Source organism: Lynx rufus, unplaced genomic scaffold, assembly GCF_022079265.1.
Source record: "Lynx rufus isolate CCGP_SWC_20201006 ecotype Redwood Valley unplaced genomic scaffold, mLynRuf1.p SCAF_23, whole genome shotgun sequence".
Taxonomy (NCBI): Eukaryota; Metazoa; Chordata; class Mammalia; order Carnivora; family Felidae; genus Lynx; species Lynx rufus.
In genome coordinates this window covers 769,856-783,188 of record NW_025814838.1, presented here as the reverse complement: position 1 = coordinate 783,188, position 13,333 = coordinate 769,856, and the positions used below count along the sequence as shown (strand labels likewise).

The window sequence follows — 13,333 nt, the reverse complement described above, 5'->3', positions numbered from 1 at the left end:
GAGAGACAGAGAGCAAGCTGGGGAGGGGCAGAGAGAGAGAGAGAGAGAGAGAGATAGAGAGAGATACACAGAATTGGAAGCAGACTCCAGGCTCTGAGCTGTCAGCACAGAGCCCAACGCGGGGCTGGAACCCACAGACTGCAAGATCATGACCTGAACTGAAGTCAGCCGCTTAACCAACTGAGCCACCGAGTCGCCCTGAGTTGATGACATTTTAAAATTGGCAGATTTCTTAGAGAAATCCAAATTTATGGCTTTTATTGAAAAATGGGAGTGAGACAACATGAGGCTGCAGCTAGGTAGAGCCACCATAAACAGGCAGGACATGGCTTTCCAGTTCACTCCATATAGCGCTCCTGCTCTGAGGTTAGGGTCCATTGGATTAAAGGTGATCTTGAAGCCCTATGTGATCTGGTCACTGCCTACCTCTGTAGCTCACCTTCTGCTCCCTTCCCTCTCAACCTCATATTTCTAAAATGCACCATATCTAGTGTGACCAGTCAGGACCCTTTTAAAAGTGAAAGGAAGTGTGAATAATAATTGCATTGGGATGTCAAGCCTAAACATGACCTGTTGAGGACAGGTCAGGATGTATCTGTTCCCCCTTCATTCCCTCTCACTTCCCAGTCTTTGTCATGCTTTATTCTTTGTCCAGAACTCACTTCCTTTCCTCCTTCACTTGACTCTTGTCTCAGCTTGAATGTCACTTCCTCCAAATCCTCCTGAATGCCTAGCCAAGAGAAGCTTCACCTCTCATATGCTGTCAGTAACCTGTTTTTTTATTCCTGGACACTGTACATTCCTGGAGTGCAGGAACCCCTATGACAATATCTGGAACACAGAGCAAACAATTGCTGAATATATGTGTTTGGTGAATGAATGAATGAATGAATGATCTTGGTTTTCCTGGCTTCCTGTTCTTGTTCCCTCCACCAGAAGACAGAGCTCTCAAAAGTCTGTTTCCCTACAGCGCAACGCATTTCTTCAGGACCATATAGTATCTGGCTATATGTAACTACTTCACATTTTCTAAATCTTGAGAGAATGAATGGATAATGGACAGACTATACATAGAAACAGAGCTCTGACCCATAATCTGTAGCAATCAGCCCAAGGAACCCATCCATTAACTATAATAAACAGCCCAAGAAGCCGGTTTGCCACCTGTAAGTCAGACTTGTAGGAAGTCAGACCTTTAGCAACTGGTCCAGGAAGCCAAACAATAACCCATGTAATAATTGGCTCAAAATGACCAGGGCTTGATTAATAACTGACAGCTTCCCTAATTTTTGTTGCTGTATCCAACTTAGGCCCAACCAGGAAAAGCCAAATATGCTCCCCTAACCAATCAAAAGATGTTCTCCTTCCAGTTAATCCACTCCAGCTTCCCTGGGCCAACAGCCTCCAGTCAGGGCACACCTGAAAACTTCCCTTTTTATACCATAAAGCCTATCCTCTCCTCCTCCCTTGCCTTTGGGTATTTGTCAAAATGCAAGTGATGGTGGCTGAATTTCTTGCTAGAGCAAGCTCTGAATAAATAGCCTTTGCCTATCAACAGACATTTTGTTGGTCTTCATTTATTTTCTCAATCCTCTGGTCCAGCTACTACAATTAAAAAACAAACAAACAAACCACAATGATCTCCTTTCCAGTTTCTCTGTGGGCATTCCCATTTTGGCACAGACTTTGAACAATTGCTGAAATGGGTCTCCTTATCTGCCCCCATCTCTTGTTGCCCATTGAAGTTCCAAAGCCCCTCTGAGTAAACATGAATTGAATGCATTGATTGCCATGTTCTTCCATATATATATTTGCCTGTTGAGAATGATCTTGTTACTGGGTGTTGTATGGAAACCAATTTGACAATAAATTGTATTTAATATATAAAAAAAGAGAATAATCTTGCTACCAAGCCAAGAGTAAGATACAGAAGCTAAGCCTGATGACCCAGCCTTACCCCTGTTCTCTGGAATTCTCCCTCCCCTAATTCCCACAAGCATCTCCAGCCCAGCCCCTCCCATGTGCAGCACAGCTGCTGTGCTTGAGCCTCTATTAAAGTCAAGGCATCAAAAAATGATGGGAAAAATTTTTTGAAAAGAATACAATATTTGTAATTGACAAATACAAAGAAACATCAAAATATTGGAAGGAAAACCAGAACTTTGAATACCTTTCTTGCACTTACTTTTTCATTTAGAATTTTTTTGAGTCACAGAGTGGAGTAGGCAGAAAGCCACTGTGTTCTCTGATTTAAGAGCACCTTGATCTATGTGTTACAGTTCAGGTGTAATCAGCCCATTGTTCACGCTATTTTCCATGGTATTTTGAGGGGTGTGCTGACCAGACTCTAGCTCAGACAGGGCTGGAGAAGTCCTGCCCTGAAAGTCAATTCAGTTCTCATTAAATTCTTCACGCCTGCCCATTGAGGTGGATATTATTGTTCCTATTTTGCAGAAGAGGATACTGATGATTAGTGAGGTTATGTCAACTTGCCCAAGGTCAGTCAAGACTTCCTATAGCTTGGACTCCAGCCCAGCTTTTCCTGATCATCTTTGTGAGTTTAATCTAAGGCTGGGAATTGAGGCAGCATTATGGAGCCTTCAGATGGAAAGTATGAATGTTCCCTCCAAGGGAAACCCAGAAGAAGGTAGGTCAGTCATCAATACTCAGCCCCTATCCACCTTACTCTGACCATCTCATTTCTGCTCTCTTTCCTCTTCTCTGTCTTTCCTTTTCCCAATGAATTATCTTTGCTTCTCATTTTCTCTTCTATTTCACAGAACTTAAGTGCAAATTAAGTACTATGTTCCTCTAATTCCAGTTAAATCACTTGCCAGCAGTGGGAGTTAAAGGACAACCATTTGACTCTCCAAGGGGTTTTTGCCAATGTATGTAGAGAAGCCAAGCCAGTGTTCCTTCCTCTTCCCTTCACTGTTGCCCCAGGCTTTTCCTCATCGACCAGACACACGTTTGCTGTGTTCCTTAACATTCTTCTACTTATTTCCTACAGCATTTACTCAACCTAAACAAATACCTGTTGTATCCAAAATTTGCCCCAATTCATTAGTCTGCCTCCTAGAAAGGCTGCTTTTGCCTTGTTCTGAGGCAGCCTTCAATTTATACAACAATTGGGGGAATCCCAGGGTGATCTGGGCTGAACACTTGGTCTATCACCTTCAAATATGTGCAGATTTCCTTTCCACATACCCATACACCCCACTTATCCATTCATCCACTCATCCTCCCATCTACCCAGCCACCTGCTCATCTGTCCACACACAAACTCATCTACCTTCTTATCACCCAACTACCCACATACCCAACAGACATGTTTGACCCCTGGTTGTATCTACTCTAGGTCTAGTGGCCATCCTTGGAGAAAGAAAGAGAAATGAGTGTCTGATCTCAATGAGCTGTCATTGAGAGGGTGTCACTTTTTATTCTTCACTAAGGAAAACTGTGAATTCTCACCCTTATCCTCAACTTATAACAGCTATAGCAACAAACAGAAGCAAGTGCTATTTCCCAGGCACATAATTGAGGTGCAACAGTGACTGAGACCAGAACTGTTGGATGTTCTGTACAAAAAGGCTTGTTCCCTTGACTGGGATTAGCTCTGCCCTTCTTTAACTTCATGCAGGCACCAAGTATTGATTGGGTGCTTCCTATGTGTCAGGTGTTGTGCTGAATGCAGGGGATAGAGGACCAGAAGGATACAGTCCTTATATTGAAGAAGTCTATAGTCTCTATACCAATCCCTGGTGTATAAAAGCACCACCCCCCAAGAATCTCCTTCTGAGATTCACCAAAGCAGAGCTAATCACTTCCTCCCTGAGCCACTCAAATTATTCTGCTATCTAGTAAAACTTGTGATTTGAATGTATCAGAATATTGTTTCCCTTGTAGGGTATGATCTCTTAGAAGGCCAGTACCCTTTCCTGCTTGTTTTGCTTCCCTAGCAGCCAACCCACAGCCTGGATCACACGAGAAGCTCCTGTGTGTGGGATGAATGGTTGAGTGAACAAATACTGCCCAGGCAGTAGGTGGGGTAGAAAGGAGGAAGTAAGATCATTAGCAGTGTGGTCAAGACTCTAGTGCCTTGATATCTGTCTTTACCTTGTACTAGCTGGTAACTTGAGGCAAATAACTCAACTTCTCTGTGCCTTAATTCTGCATCCATAAAATGAGGATAATAGCAGCTCCCCACCCTCATAGGGCTGTTGAGAAGATTCAGTGAGCTAACAGACATAAAGGGCATAATGATACGTTAGTATTACTCAGTTCTTTTTTTCTGCCATAAAGATGTTATTACCCTATGCCTGCTTCTCACTTTCATGTCCCAAACTTCCCAACCACTGGCTAAAATCCTCTAGCGTTCTCAAATAATCGATCACAACAGAATTCCATGCCCACAGCTCCTGGAGTGTAGGGAGAACCAGTTGCTTTTGGAAAGCAGCCTCTTCCTGAGAACCTGAGTATACATGTGTGTATTTCTACACTATAGAGTTAAATAAATTGTTTTGGGGTGCCTGGGTGACTCAGTCGGTTAAGCGTCTGACTCTTGGTTTCAGCTCAGGTCATTATCTCACAGTTCTTGGGTTTGAGCCCTGGATCAGGCTCCATGCTGACAGTGCAGAGCCTGATTGGGATTCTCTTTCTCCTTCCCCCTCCCCTTCTCTCTAAAAAAATTCTGTTTTGAGAAAATTTGGTGGTGAGGTGGCCAATTGTCCATCAAAGAAAGAGAAGTGAGACAGAGTGCATATGGTAAGAAGAAGGGCAGAAACTCTAGGGAAAATCCATTCAGGCCTCATGGGTAAGTGTGGGGGTGGAAACAGACTGAAAAATACCAAAGCTTCCACCCACCAGATTTCTGTTCTCTTTCCATGGAAAAGAAACAACCCAGGAAACAGACCCAAAATTATTCAGTTCCACTTAGTTCAGGTAAATCAGACCTGAATTAGATCAACATCTGTCCTGGTTTCTCCATTTCCCACCCTTGCTCCAATATGTGACAGATCAGAAGCAGCACCTCCTGCCCCACCATCCTACCAGAATCTTCTTCAGTCAGTATATCTAGTCTCAGGGACAGAGCAGAAACTTATTGAGTGAGGAATTCCAGCAGTGAGAAAGGCTGGCTGCCTCCAAACTTCCCCAAACCCTCCCATTCTGCTCTTGACTTCTTCCACCGGCTCAGCCTTGGCTCTGAACAACCTACAGGTGTCAGATGGACAGAGTTGGATGTGACTGAATCATGGTCCTACTGGGCTGAGGAGATTAGGGAACTTGGGTATCCACCCTTTCCTTGCTTATATTATCCTCCTCAGCTGCCATCCTTTTTCTGGAAGTGTCACAACATGATTCACTGGAATGAAAAGGGGCTGTGAGAGTGCTGCTATGAACATTGGGGTACAAGTGCCCCTATGCATCAGTACTCCTGTATCCCTTGGATAAATTCCTAGCAGTGCTATTGCTATAGCCAAATTATGGAAAGAGCCTAAATGTCCATCAACTGATGAATGGATAAAGAAATTGTGGTTTATATACACAATGGAATACTACGTGGCAATGAGAAAAAATGAAATAGGGCCTTTTGTAGCAACGTGGATGGAACTGGAGAGTGTGATGCTAAGTGAAATAAGCCATACAGAGAAAGACAGATACCATATGGTTTCACTCTTATGTGGATCCTGAGAAACTTAACAGGAACCCATGGGGGAGGGCAAGGAACAAAAAAAAAAGAGGTTAGAGTGGGAGAGAGCCAAAGCATAAGAGACTGTTAAAAACTGAGAACAAACTGAGGGTTGATGGGGGGTGGGAGGGAGGGGAGGGTGGGTGATGGGTATTGAAGAGGGCACCTTTTGGGATGAGCACTGTGTGTTGTATGGAAACCAATTTGACAATAAATTTCATATATAAAAAAAAAAAGAAAAAAAGAAAAGGGGCTGTGAGTTTTAGAAACCCTAAGTTCCTATCTGGAGCCTCATTGCCTTCATGGATGGCTTGAATTAAGGACACATCCTGTTCTACACTTTTATGATACAAGTTATCTTTGTTAAAGGTGAGATGTCTTACCTTGCTTGGCTTTTCCTGAAGTATCATAGAAGTATGTTGGGCAGCTTGAAAGAAGAATTTAAGTCTTAGTTGTCCAATATTCTTGTTTTGTGTACCTCATCCATCAAGAGTGGAACCAAAGCCCTGGAAAGGCCAGGATTCAAGGCACCTTCAAAGGCTTGGTGGCTCTCTTGTACTTACCCTGTCTGTGAGTCCAGTCCTGAGTCTTCTAGACATCTCCTGGCTTGAGTTATTTCTGGCTTGCCTTTTATCTTGTCTGGAATCTGGGTCACTTCTTTCTTTTTATTGGGTTTCTGTGTCTCCATTTCATTCTCTTTCAATTTTTTTTTCGTCTCCAAGAATTCCAGGGATTTTCTCCAGTCATATTGTATCTGAGGTCCCTACAAGGCTGCTTATCTTCAGGTGGCATTAATGTCCACATTACTCACTCCCAGGTCCTCCCCCACTAACCTGGCACTGCCACCTCTAGGGTCCCTGATAGCCTCTGTTGCCATATCTGGGGACTTCTTCATTTCTCACCTCACTTGACATCTAGCAGCTTGTGAAATTATTTACATTCCTCTCCAGGTAGCCCTTTCATGATTCCCTTTTTTCTCCTGGGCTTCTTTCTCCCTCTTTGAGAACTCCTTCCTTCTCAATATTTCTGGGCTTCTGCTCTGCTGCTAACACTGGTTTCCTTCCCCTCTTCCACCCATCTTTCTCTTCCCTCTTCACACTCCCACCAGGATCTCATTCAGCACTTCTGATGGATCCAAAACTCTTCTCCAACCCAGAATTGTCTCCTAAGCTCTAGCCCCATTCACTCAACTGCCTCTAGGACATCTTCTCTTGGAAGGCCTTCAGGCCCCTCTTACCTAACACAATAATCATCAGAGCATAGTACTCATAATAGCCAATGACAGAACTCATATACATTTTTCTCAGCATTTCATACTAATTCAACCTTCCCAGAAACAAACAATAGGAAATGTGTACTTTTAAAGTTTTAAAAAATGTTTATTTTTACAGAGAGAGAGAGAGAGAGAACACGAGTGGGGAGGGTCAGAAAGGGAGAGAATCCCAAGCAGGCTCCATGCTGTCAGTGCAGAGCTTGATGGGGGGCTCAAACTCACAAACCATAAGATCATCTCCTGAATTGAAATTGAGAGTTGGATGCTTAACTGACTGAGCCAACCAGGCACCCTAGGAGATATGTAGTTTTATTATCACCCTCATTTTGTGGAAGAGGAAACTGGAGCCTAGAGAGATTGAGAGCCCAAGCTCTTAAAGACTAAATTTTGGCTTTCTAAAAACCGTAACTATCCTAGTCCATTGTCCCTCCCTTCCTCCAAGTATGCTCAGGGACCATCACCACTGTCTTCCTCTTAGAGACCAGTCAGCCTCCAGTCCATCCCCATGGCCACTAGCTCACCCCACAGGGCCCCGTTACCTCTCTCTTAGCTGGTCTGTCTCCAGCTAGTTCCCAATGAAACCATGCCCCATACTGCTCCTCTTTCTAGCTTTCTGAAATGTAAATTTGAAGATTTCAGTCTTCCCAATTTGATTCAATCCTTCCCTCTGCCCTCAGGATAAAATCAACATACCTTAAGGGGGCTTTCCAGACTTGGGGCCTGCTTCCCCTTCTCCCCTTCCTCCATGGCACTGACCTCATCTCTTGTCACTTCCCACCTCCCACTCTCTGGTTTACCATCACTGGTTTCCCAAGAGGCCCTCCAGTCTCATGCCTTGGTCACATTTGGCTACCCCTTCTGAAATATGCTCCCCTATAGTCAGTTGCCTTCAAAACTCAGCTCAAGTGCCAGGAATCCTTTTCAGAAATAGACACCCTTCTAAGTGAGTAAGGTACTCTGTGGTCAATGGGCTTCTCATCTCATAGCAATACCTTGCTCTTTGCACATTTGCCTTCTCTACTGACCCCAGGGCTGGGCCTTGTGGTTTGTGTTTTATCTCTTTGCTAATAGAGAGATGCGTAATTAGCCTCAAATGAGGCTTGTTGAGTAAATGACTAAATGCCCACTCCATTTTCCTCCTAAGGTCCAGATGCTTGCTTCTTAGCCCAGAGGTTTCCAGGTCTGAGAGTACCCACCAGAGTCTCCATTAGGGCCCTAAATTGACCCTGGCATCTGCCTGTTTTCCCTCCCCAGGCTAATTGAAGTTTCAAGGTCAAGAGGAAACTTCTGCCTGTACAACTAGAAAAGCTAAAGAGGTGAGGCAGGGAGGGAATTTGCATTCACTTAAGTCTAGTTTGGTAAAGCAAAAGAAGCAAGCCATCTCTGGTTAGAAAGACTCTTGGACCCAGGATGTGTGGGCTGCCTCAGCCCCTTTCTCTGTTTATTTTAGTCCTATTCTCCGCCCTCCACCTCTGAGTCATGCTGACAACTTCCCTCTCTGCTTCTATTCTCCTGACTACCTCTCTGCTCACTGGCCCCTCTGTACCTTTGTCCAGTTCCCTCAGTGGCTGAGGAACTCAGAAGCCCATATCTTACCTTCCAGTCATGACCATGATCAGGACCTTCCTCCTGTTGATGGGTAAGTGGCGGGCTCCAATGAAGAGACATGAGAGCATTGGGGTCCAGATAGGGAAAGAGCTGAGAATGTACATGTTTTGGACGCAGACATTAGGGGAGGGATCTGGAGTTACACAGGGCTTGGTATCTGGAGTTTTTGGAGGGAGAGGGAGGGGACAGTTGCCTGAACAATCTAGAGATTTCCCAAGTAGGTAGAACAAGTCAACCTTGTGCTCTGTTCACAATGTCACCTTGGCCCAAGTTTTCCTGGACTCTTTCTCCTAGAAGCCCCAGGGTGGCAAAGGAGTTAGAGTCTGGGTGTTTCTCTGTGAAAATGGAGAATTGAAACTTTCCAGCAGGCCAATGAGTGAAGAGCTGTCTCTGGACTTCCTGCAGGAGAGAAGCAGGACTGGGGGAAGCCTGAGCCTAAGAGTTCAGAAGTCCAGGAGACACTAGGGCATTGGACCTGGAGAAGAGAGCAAATCTGGGGTCTGGGGAGATGGAATAGGAGGAAGACCCTTCTTCAGAGCTTCTCTTCTCACCTCCTTTCCCAGGCTTGGCTTCTTCTCTCTGTTTCAACTTGGACACAGACCAGCCAACAACCTTCCTTATGGAGAGTGCTGGGTTTGGATACAGTGTGGTCCAGTATGCCAACTCCTGGTGAGGACTGGGTGGTGACTGGCTTTTGGTTCTCATCAACTCCTTTCCATGCACAATGTCCTGTCCTTCCCCATGATTCTCTTCTCCAGTGCCCGGTGTAGAAATTCTCTTAGGGATATGAAGAGTTGTACTGAAAGCAGGTACTGTCTTGCCATCTTGATGATTACAACTAACATTTATTGAGCACTTTCTAAGTGCCCAGCACTGTGCCAAGCATGCTTTATGTGGTCACTGATCTATTTTATTTAAAAATTTTAAATTTAAATTCCAGTGTAGTTAACTTATAGTGCTATATTAGTTTCAGGTGTAAAATAGAGTGATGCAAAATTCCATACATCATCTGGTGCTCATCACAAAAAATGCATTCCTTTTAATTTATTTGTTGTTTAATTTATATCCAAGTTAGTTAGCATATGGTGCAACAATGATTTCAGGAGTAGATTCCTTAATGCCCCTTACCCATTTAGACCATCCCCCCCCCCACAATGCCTCCAGTAACCCTCTGTTTGTTTTCTATACTTAAGAATCTTTTATGTTTTGTCCCCCTCCCTGTTTTTATATTATTTTTGCTTCCCTTCACTTACGTTCATCTGTTTTGTATCTTAAATTCCTCATATGAGTGAAGTCATATGATATTTGTCTTTCTCTGACTAATTTCTCCTAGCATAATAACCTTCAGTTCCATCCACACAGTTGCAAATGGCAAGGTTTCATTCTTTTTGATTGCCCAGTAATACTCCATTGTATTTATATACTACATCTTCTTTTTTTTCAATATATGAAGTTTATTGTCAAATTAGTTTCCATACAACACCCAGTGCTCATCCCAAAAGGTGCCCTCCTCAATACCCATCACCCACCCTCCCCTCCCTCCCACCTCACATCAGCCCTCAGTTTGTTCTCAGTTTTTAAGAGTCTCTTATGCTTTGGCTATACCACATCTTCTTTATTCATTCATCTGTCAATGGACATTTGGGTTCTTTCCATACTTTGGCTATTGTTGATAGCGCTGCTATAAACATTGGGGTGTATGTACCCCTAGAAATAGCACACCTGTATCCCTTGGATAAATACTTTGGATAAATAAGGTACTTAAATTTTTAATTTTTTGAGGAACCTCCATACTGTTTTCTAGAGTGACTGCACCAGTCTGCATTCCCACCAGCAGTGCAAAAGAGATCCTCTTCCTCTGCATCCTCGTCAACATCTGTTGGTGCCTGAGTTATTAATGTTAGCCATTCTCACAGGTGTGAGGTGGTATCTCATTGTGGTTTTGATTTGTATTTCCCTGATGATGAGTGATGTGGAGCATTTTTTCATGTGTAGGTTGGCCATCTGGATGTCTTCTTTGGAGAAGTGTCTATTCATGTCTTTTGCCCATTTCTTCATGGATTATTTGTTTTTTTGGGTGTTGAGTTTGATAAGTTCTTTGTAGATTTTGGATACTAAGCCTTTATTTGATATGTCATTTGCAAATATCTTCTCCCATTCCATTGGTTCCCTTTTAGTTTTGCTGATTGTTTCCTTCGCTGTGTGGAAGTTTTTTATTTTGATCAGGTCCCAATAGTTCATTTTTGCTTTTGTTTCCCTTGCTTCTGGAGACATGTTGAGTGAGAAGTTCCTGCAGCCAAAGTCAAAGAGGCTTTTGCCTGCTTTCTCTTTGAGAATTTTGATGGTTTCCTGTCTTACATTGAGGTCTTTCATCCATTTTGAGTTTATTTTTTTGTATGGTGTAAGAAAGTGATCCAGGTTCATGTTTCTGCATGTCGCTGTCCAGTTTTCCCCAGCACCATTTGCTGAAGAGACTGTCTTTATTCCATCGGATATTCTTTCCTGCTTTGTCAAAAATTAGTTGGCCATACATTTCTGGGTCCATTTCTGGGTTCTCTATTCTGTTCCATTGATCTAAGTGTCTGTTTTTTTGCCAGTACCGTACACAACAAATGCACTCCTTAATCGCTATCACCTATTTAACCCATAACCCTACCCTCCTCCTCCTACCCTCCTACCCTACCCTACCCATCAGTTTATTCTCTATAATTAAGAATCTGTTGCTTGGTTTCTCTCTCTCTCTTTTCTCCTTTGTTCATTTATTTTGTTTCTTAGATTCCACATGAATGAAATCATATTTGACTTATTTCACTTATTTCACTTATTTCACTGACTTATTTCACTTACCATTACACTCTCTAGCTCCATCTATTTCACTGCAAATGGCAAAATGTCATTCTTTTTTATGGCTGAATACATAAGATTGCTGTGACGACTAAATTAGTACTCACCTAGAAATGCAAATCAAAGCTACACTGAGATATCACCTCACACCTGTCAGAATGGCTAAAATCAACACAAGAAACAACAGGTGTTGGCAAGGATATGGAAAAAAGGACCCCTCATGTACAGTTGGTGAGAATGCAAACTGGTGCACTCATATATATATATAGTGTGTGTGTGTGTGTGTGTGTGTGTGTGTGTATCCAACATCTTCTTTATCCATTCATCAATGGACATTTGGGCTGCTTCCATATCTTGGCTATTGTAAATAATCCTGCTATAGACACAGGGGTGCATGTATCCTTTTGAGTTAGTATTTTTGTATTCTTTGGGTACATACCCAAGAGTGTGATTGCTGGATCATACAGTAGTTCTATTTGTAGCCCTTTGAGGAAACTCCATACTGTTTTCCACAGTGACTGCACCAGTTTGCATTCTCACCAACTATACATGAGGGGTCCTTTTTCCATATCCTTGCCAACACCTTTTGTTTCTTGTGTTGATTTTAGCCATTCTGACAGGTGTGAGGTGATATCTTCATGTAGTTTTGATTTGCATTTCTAGGTGAGTACTAATTTCGTTATCATAATAATCTTATAAGATAGGTAAGGATCAACTTTTCAAGAAATATTTATTGAGCACTTACTACTAAAGGAGCCAGACACATACAGGAGAACAAAACAGACAAAAACCCCTCCCATGTGTAACTTAAATTTTATTAATCTCCACTTTGCAAATAAGGACTCTGAGGCTTAGAGATGAAGCAAACTTGCCGAGTGGCAGTCTGGCTCCACTGTCCATATTCTTAACTTCAGTGTTCTTTGTCTTCCTCCCCCCAGGGTGGTGGTTGGAGCCCCCCAGGAGATAAAGGCTGCCAACCAAACAGGTAGCCTCTACCAGTGTGACTATAGAACGGGCAAGTGTGAGCCCATCCACCTGAAGAGTGAGTCACTGCCTCTCCCTGGGACCCAGGTCCAAACTCCATTGCTCTAGGGACCTGGGGGGAGCACAGAAGATGCACTTCCCAGTTCCAGCTCTGTCTGCAGACCCTCACCCTCAGACAAGCTTCCTGATCCCTTCATAGCCTCTTTGTCCATCACACCCCTTACCCCCATGGCTCTACCAAGACCTGAAAACCCCCTTCACTTTCCAGACCTCCTTGTCTTGCAGGGTTAGGTGACCCCTGCCCAGATCTTACACAGATCTGAGGGTGACCATGCACATATCTGTCCCCTCAGTCCCCCCAGAAGCAGTGAACATGTCCTTGGGCCTGTCCCTGGCAGCCTCAACCAACCCCTCTCAACTGCTGGTGAGTTACCTGGGTTGCAGAGCTGTCCTGAAGGGAAGAATGGGGACCTGGGGTTAGTGGGGCTGGGGACCTTGGGGAGTGTGAAAATACTGGGTTGGAAGGATGGAATGGAAGCAGAGACAGCCCTTCCCATCAGACACCTCTGTCCTTAGGCCTGTGGCCCCACAGTGCACCATACATGCAAGGAGAACATGTACTTGACTGGGTTCTGTTTCCTGCTGGTTTCCCTTTCCTGGCAGGCCCAGAGGCTCCCGGCTGCCCTGCAGGGTGAGTGTTGGGGGCTACTGGTTCCTTTGAGGAGCCCACACACTTGTGATTGGGAGTGTAGTGGGCCAGAGACACTTTTGCCAGAGTGGATAAAAAAGATATCTTGAAAAAATATATACTGGATGGTATAGCAGTTCCAGACATGAGTTGGGTAGTCACTGTATGCTTTCACATCTTGCCACATTACTGTTCCACTTTTATATGACCTAACCCTCTTGGGGCTTCAGTGTCTTCATTTGTGAGA

The 13,333-nt window shown here is 43.8% G+C and overlaps 1 protein-coding gene across 4 annotated transcripts in view; it reads left to right on the top strand.

Annotated features, from left to right (window-relative positions):
* The first annotated feature begins 2,497 nt into the window (after positions 1-2,497).
* Positions 2,498-13,333, top strand: part of LOC124517723 (integrin alpha-X-like) — a 51,129-nt gene continuing 40,293 nt past the window's right edge. For 3 of the 4 annotated variants that reach the window (XM_047087192.1, XM_047087190.1, XM_047087188.1), the window contains exons 1-5: positions 8,494-8,601; positions 9,134-9,239; positions 12,353-12,456; positions 12,752-12,822; positions 12,975-13,089. In XM_047087192.1, coding sequence (XP_046943148.1) covers positions 8,568-8,601; positions 9,134-9,239; positions 12,353-12,456; positions 12,752-12,822; positions 12,975-13,089 — 430 coding nt within the window. In that variant the 5' untranslated portion in view covers positions 8,494-8,567. Of the gene's footprint in view, positions 2,648-8,493; positions 8,602-9,133; positions 9,240-12,352; positions 12,457-12,751; positions 12,823-12,974; positions 13,090-13,333 lie in introns of those variants that run through there. The other variant, XM_047087189.1, reaches the window with a different exon arrangement.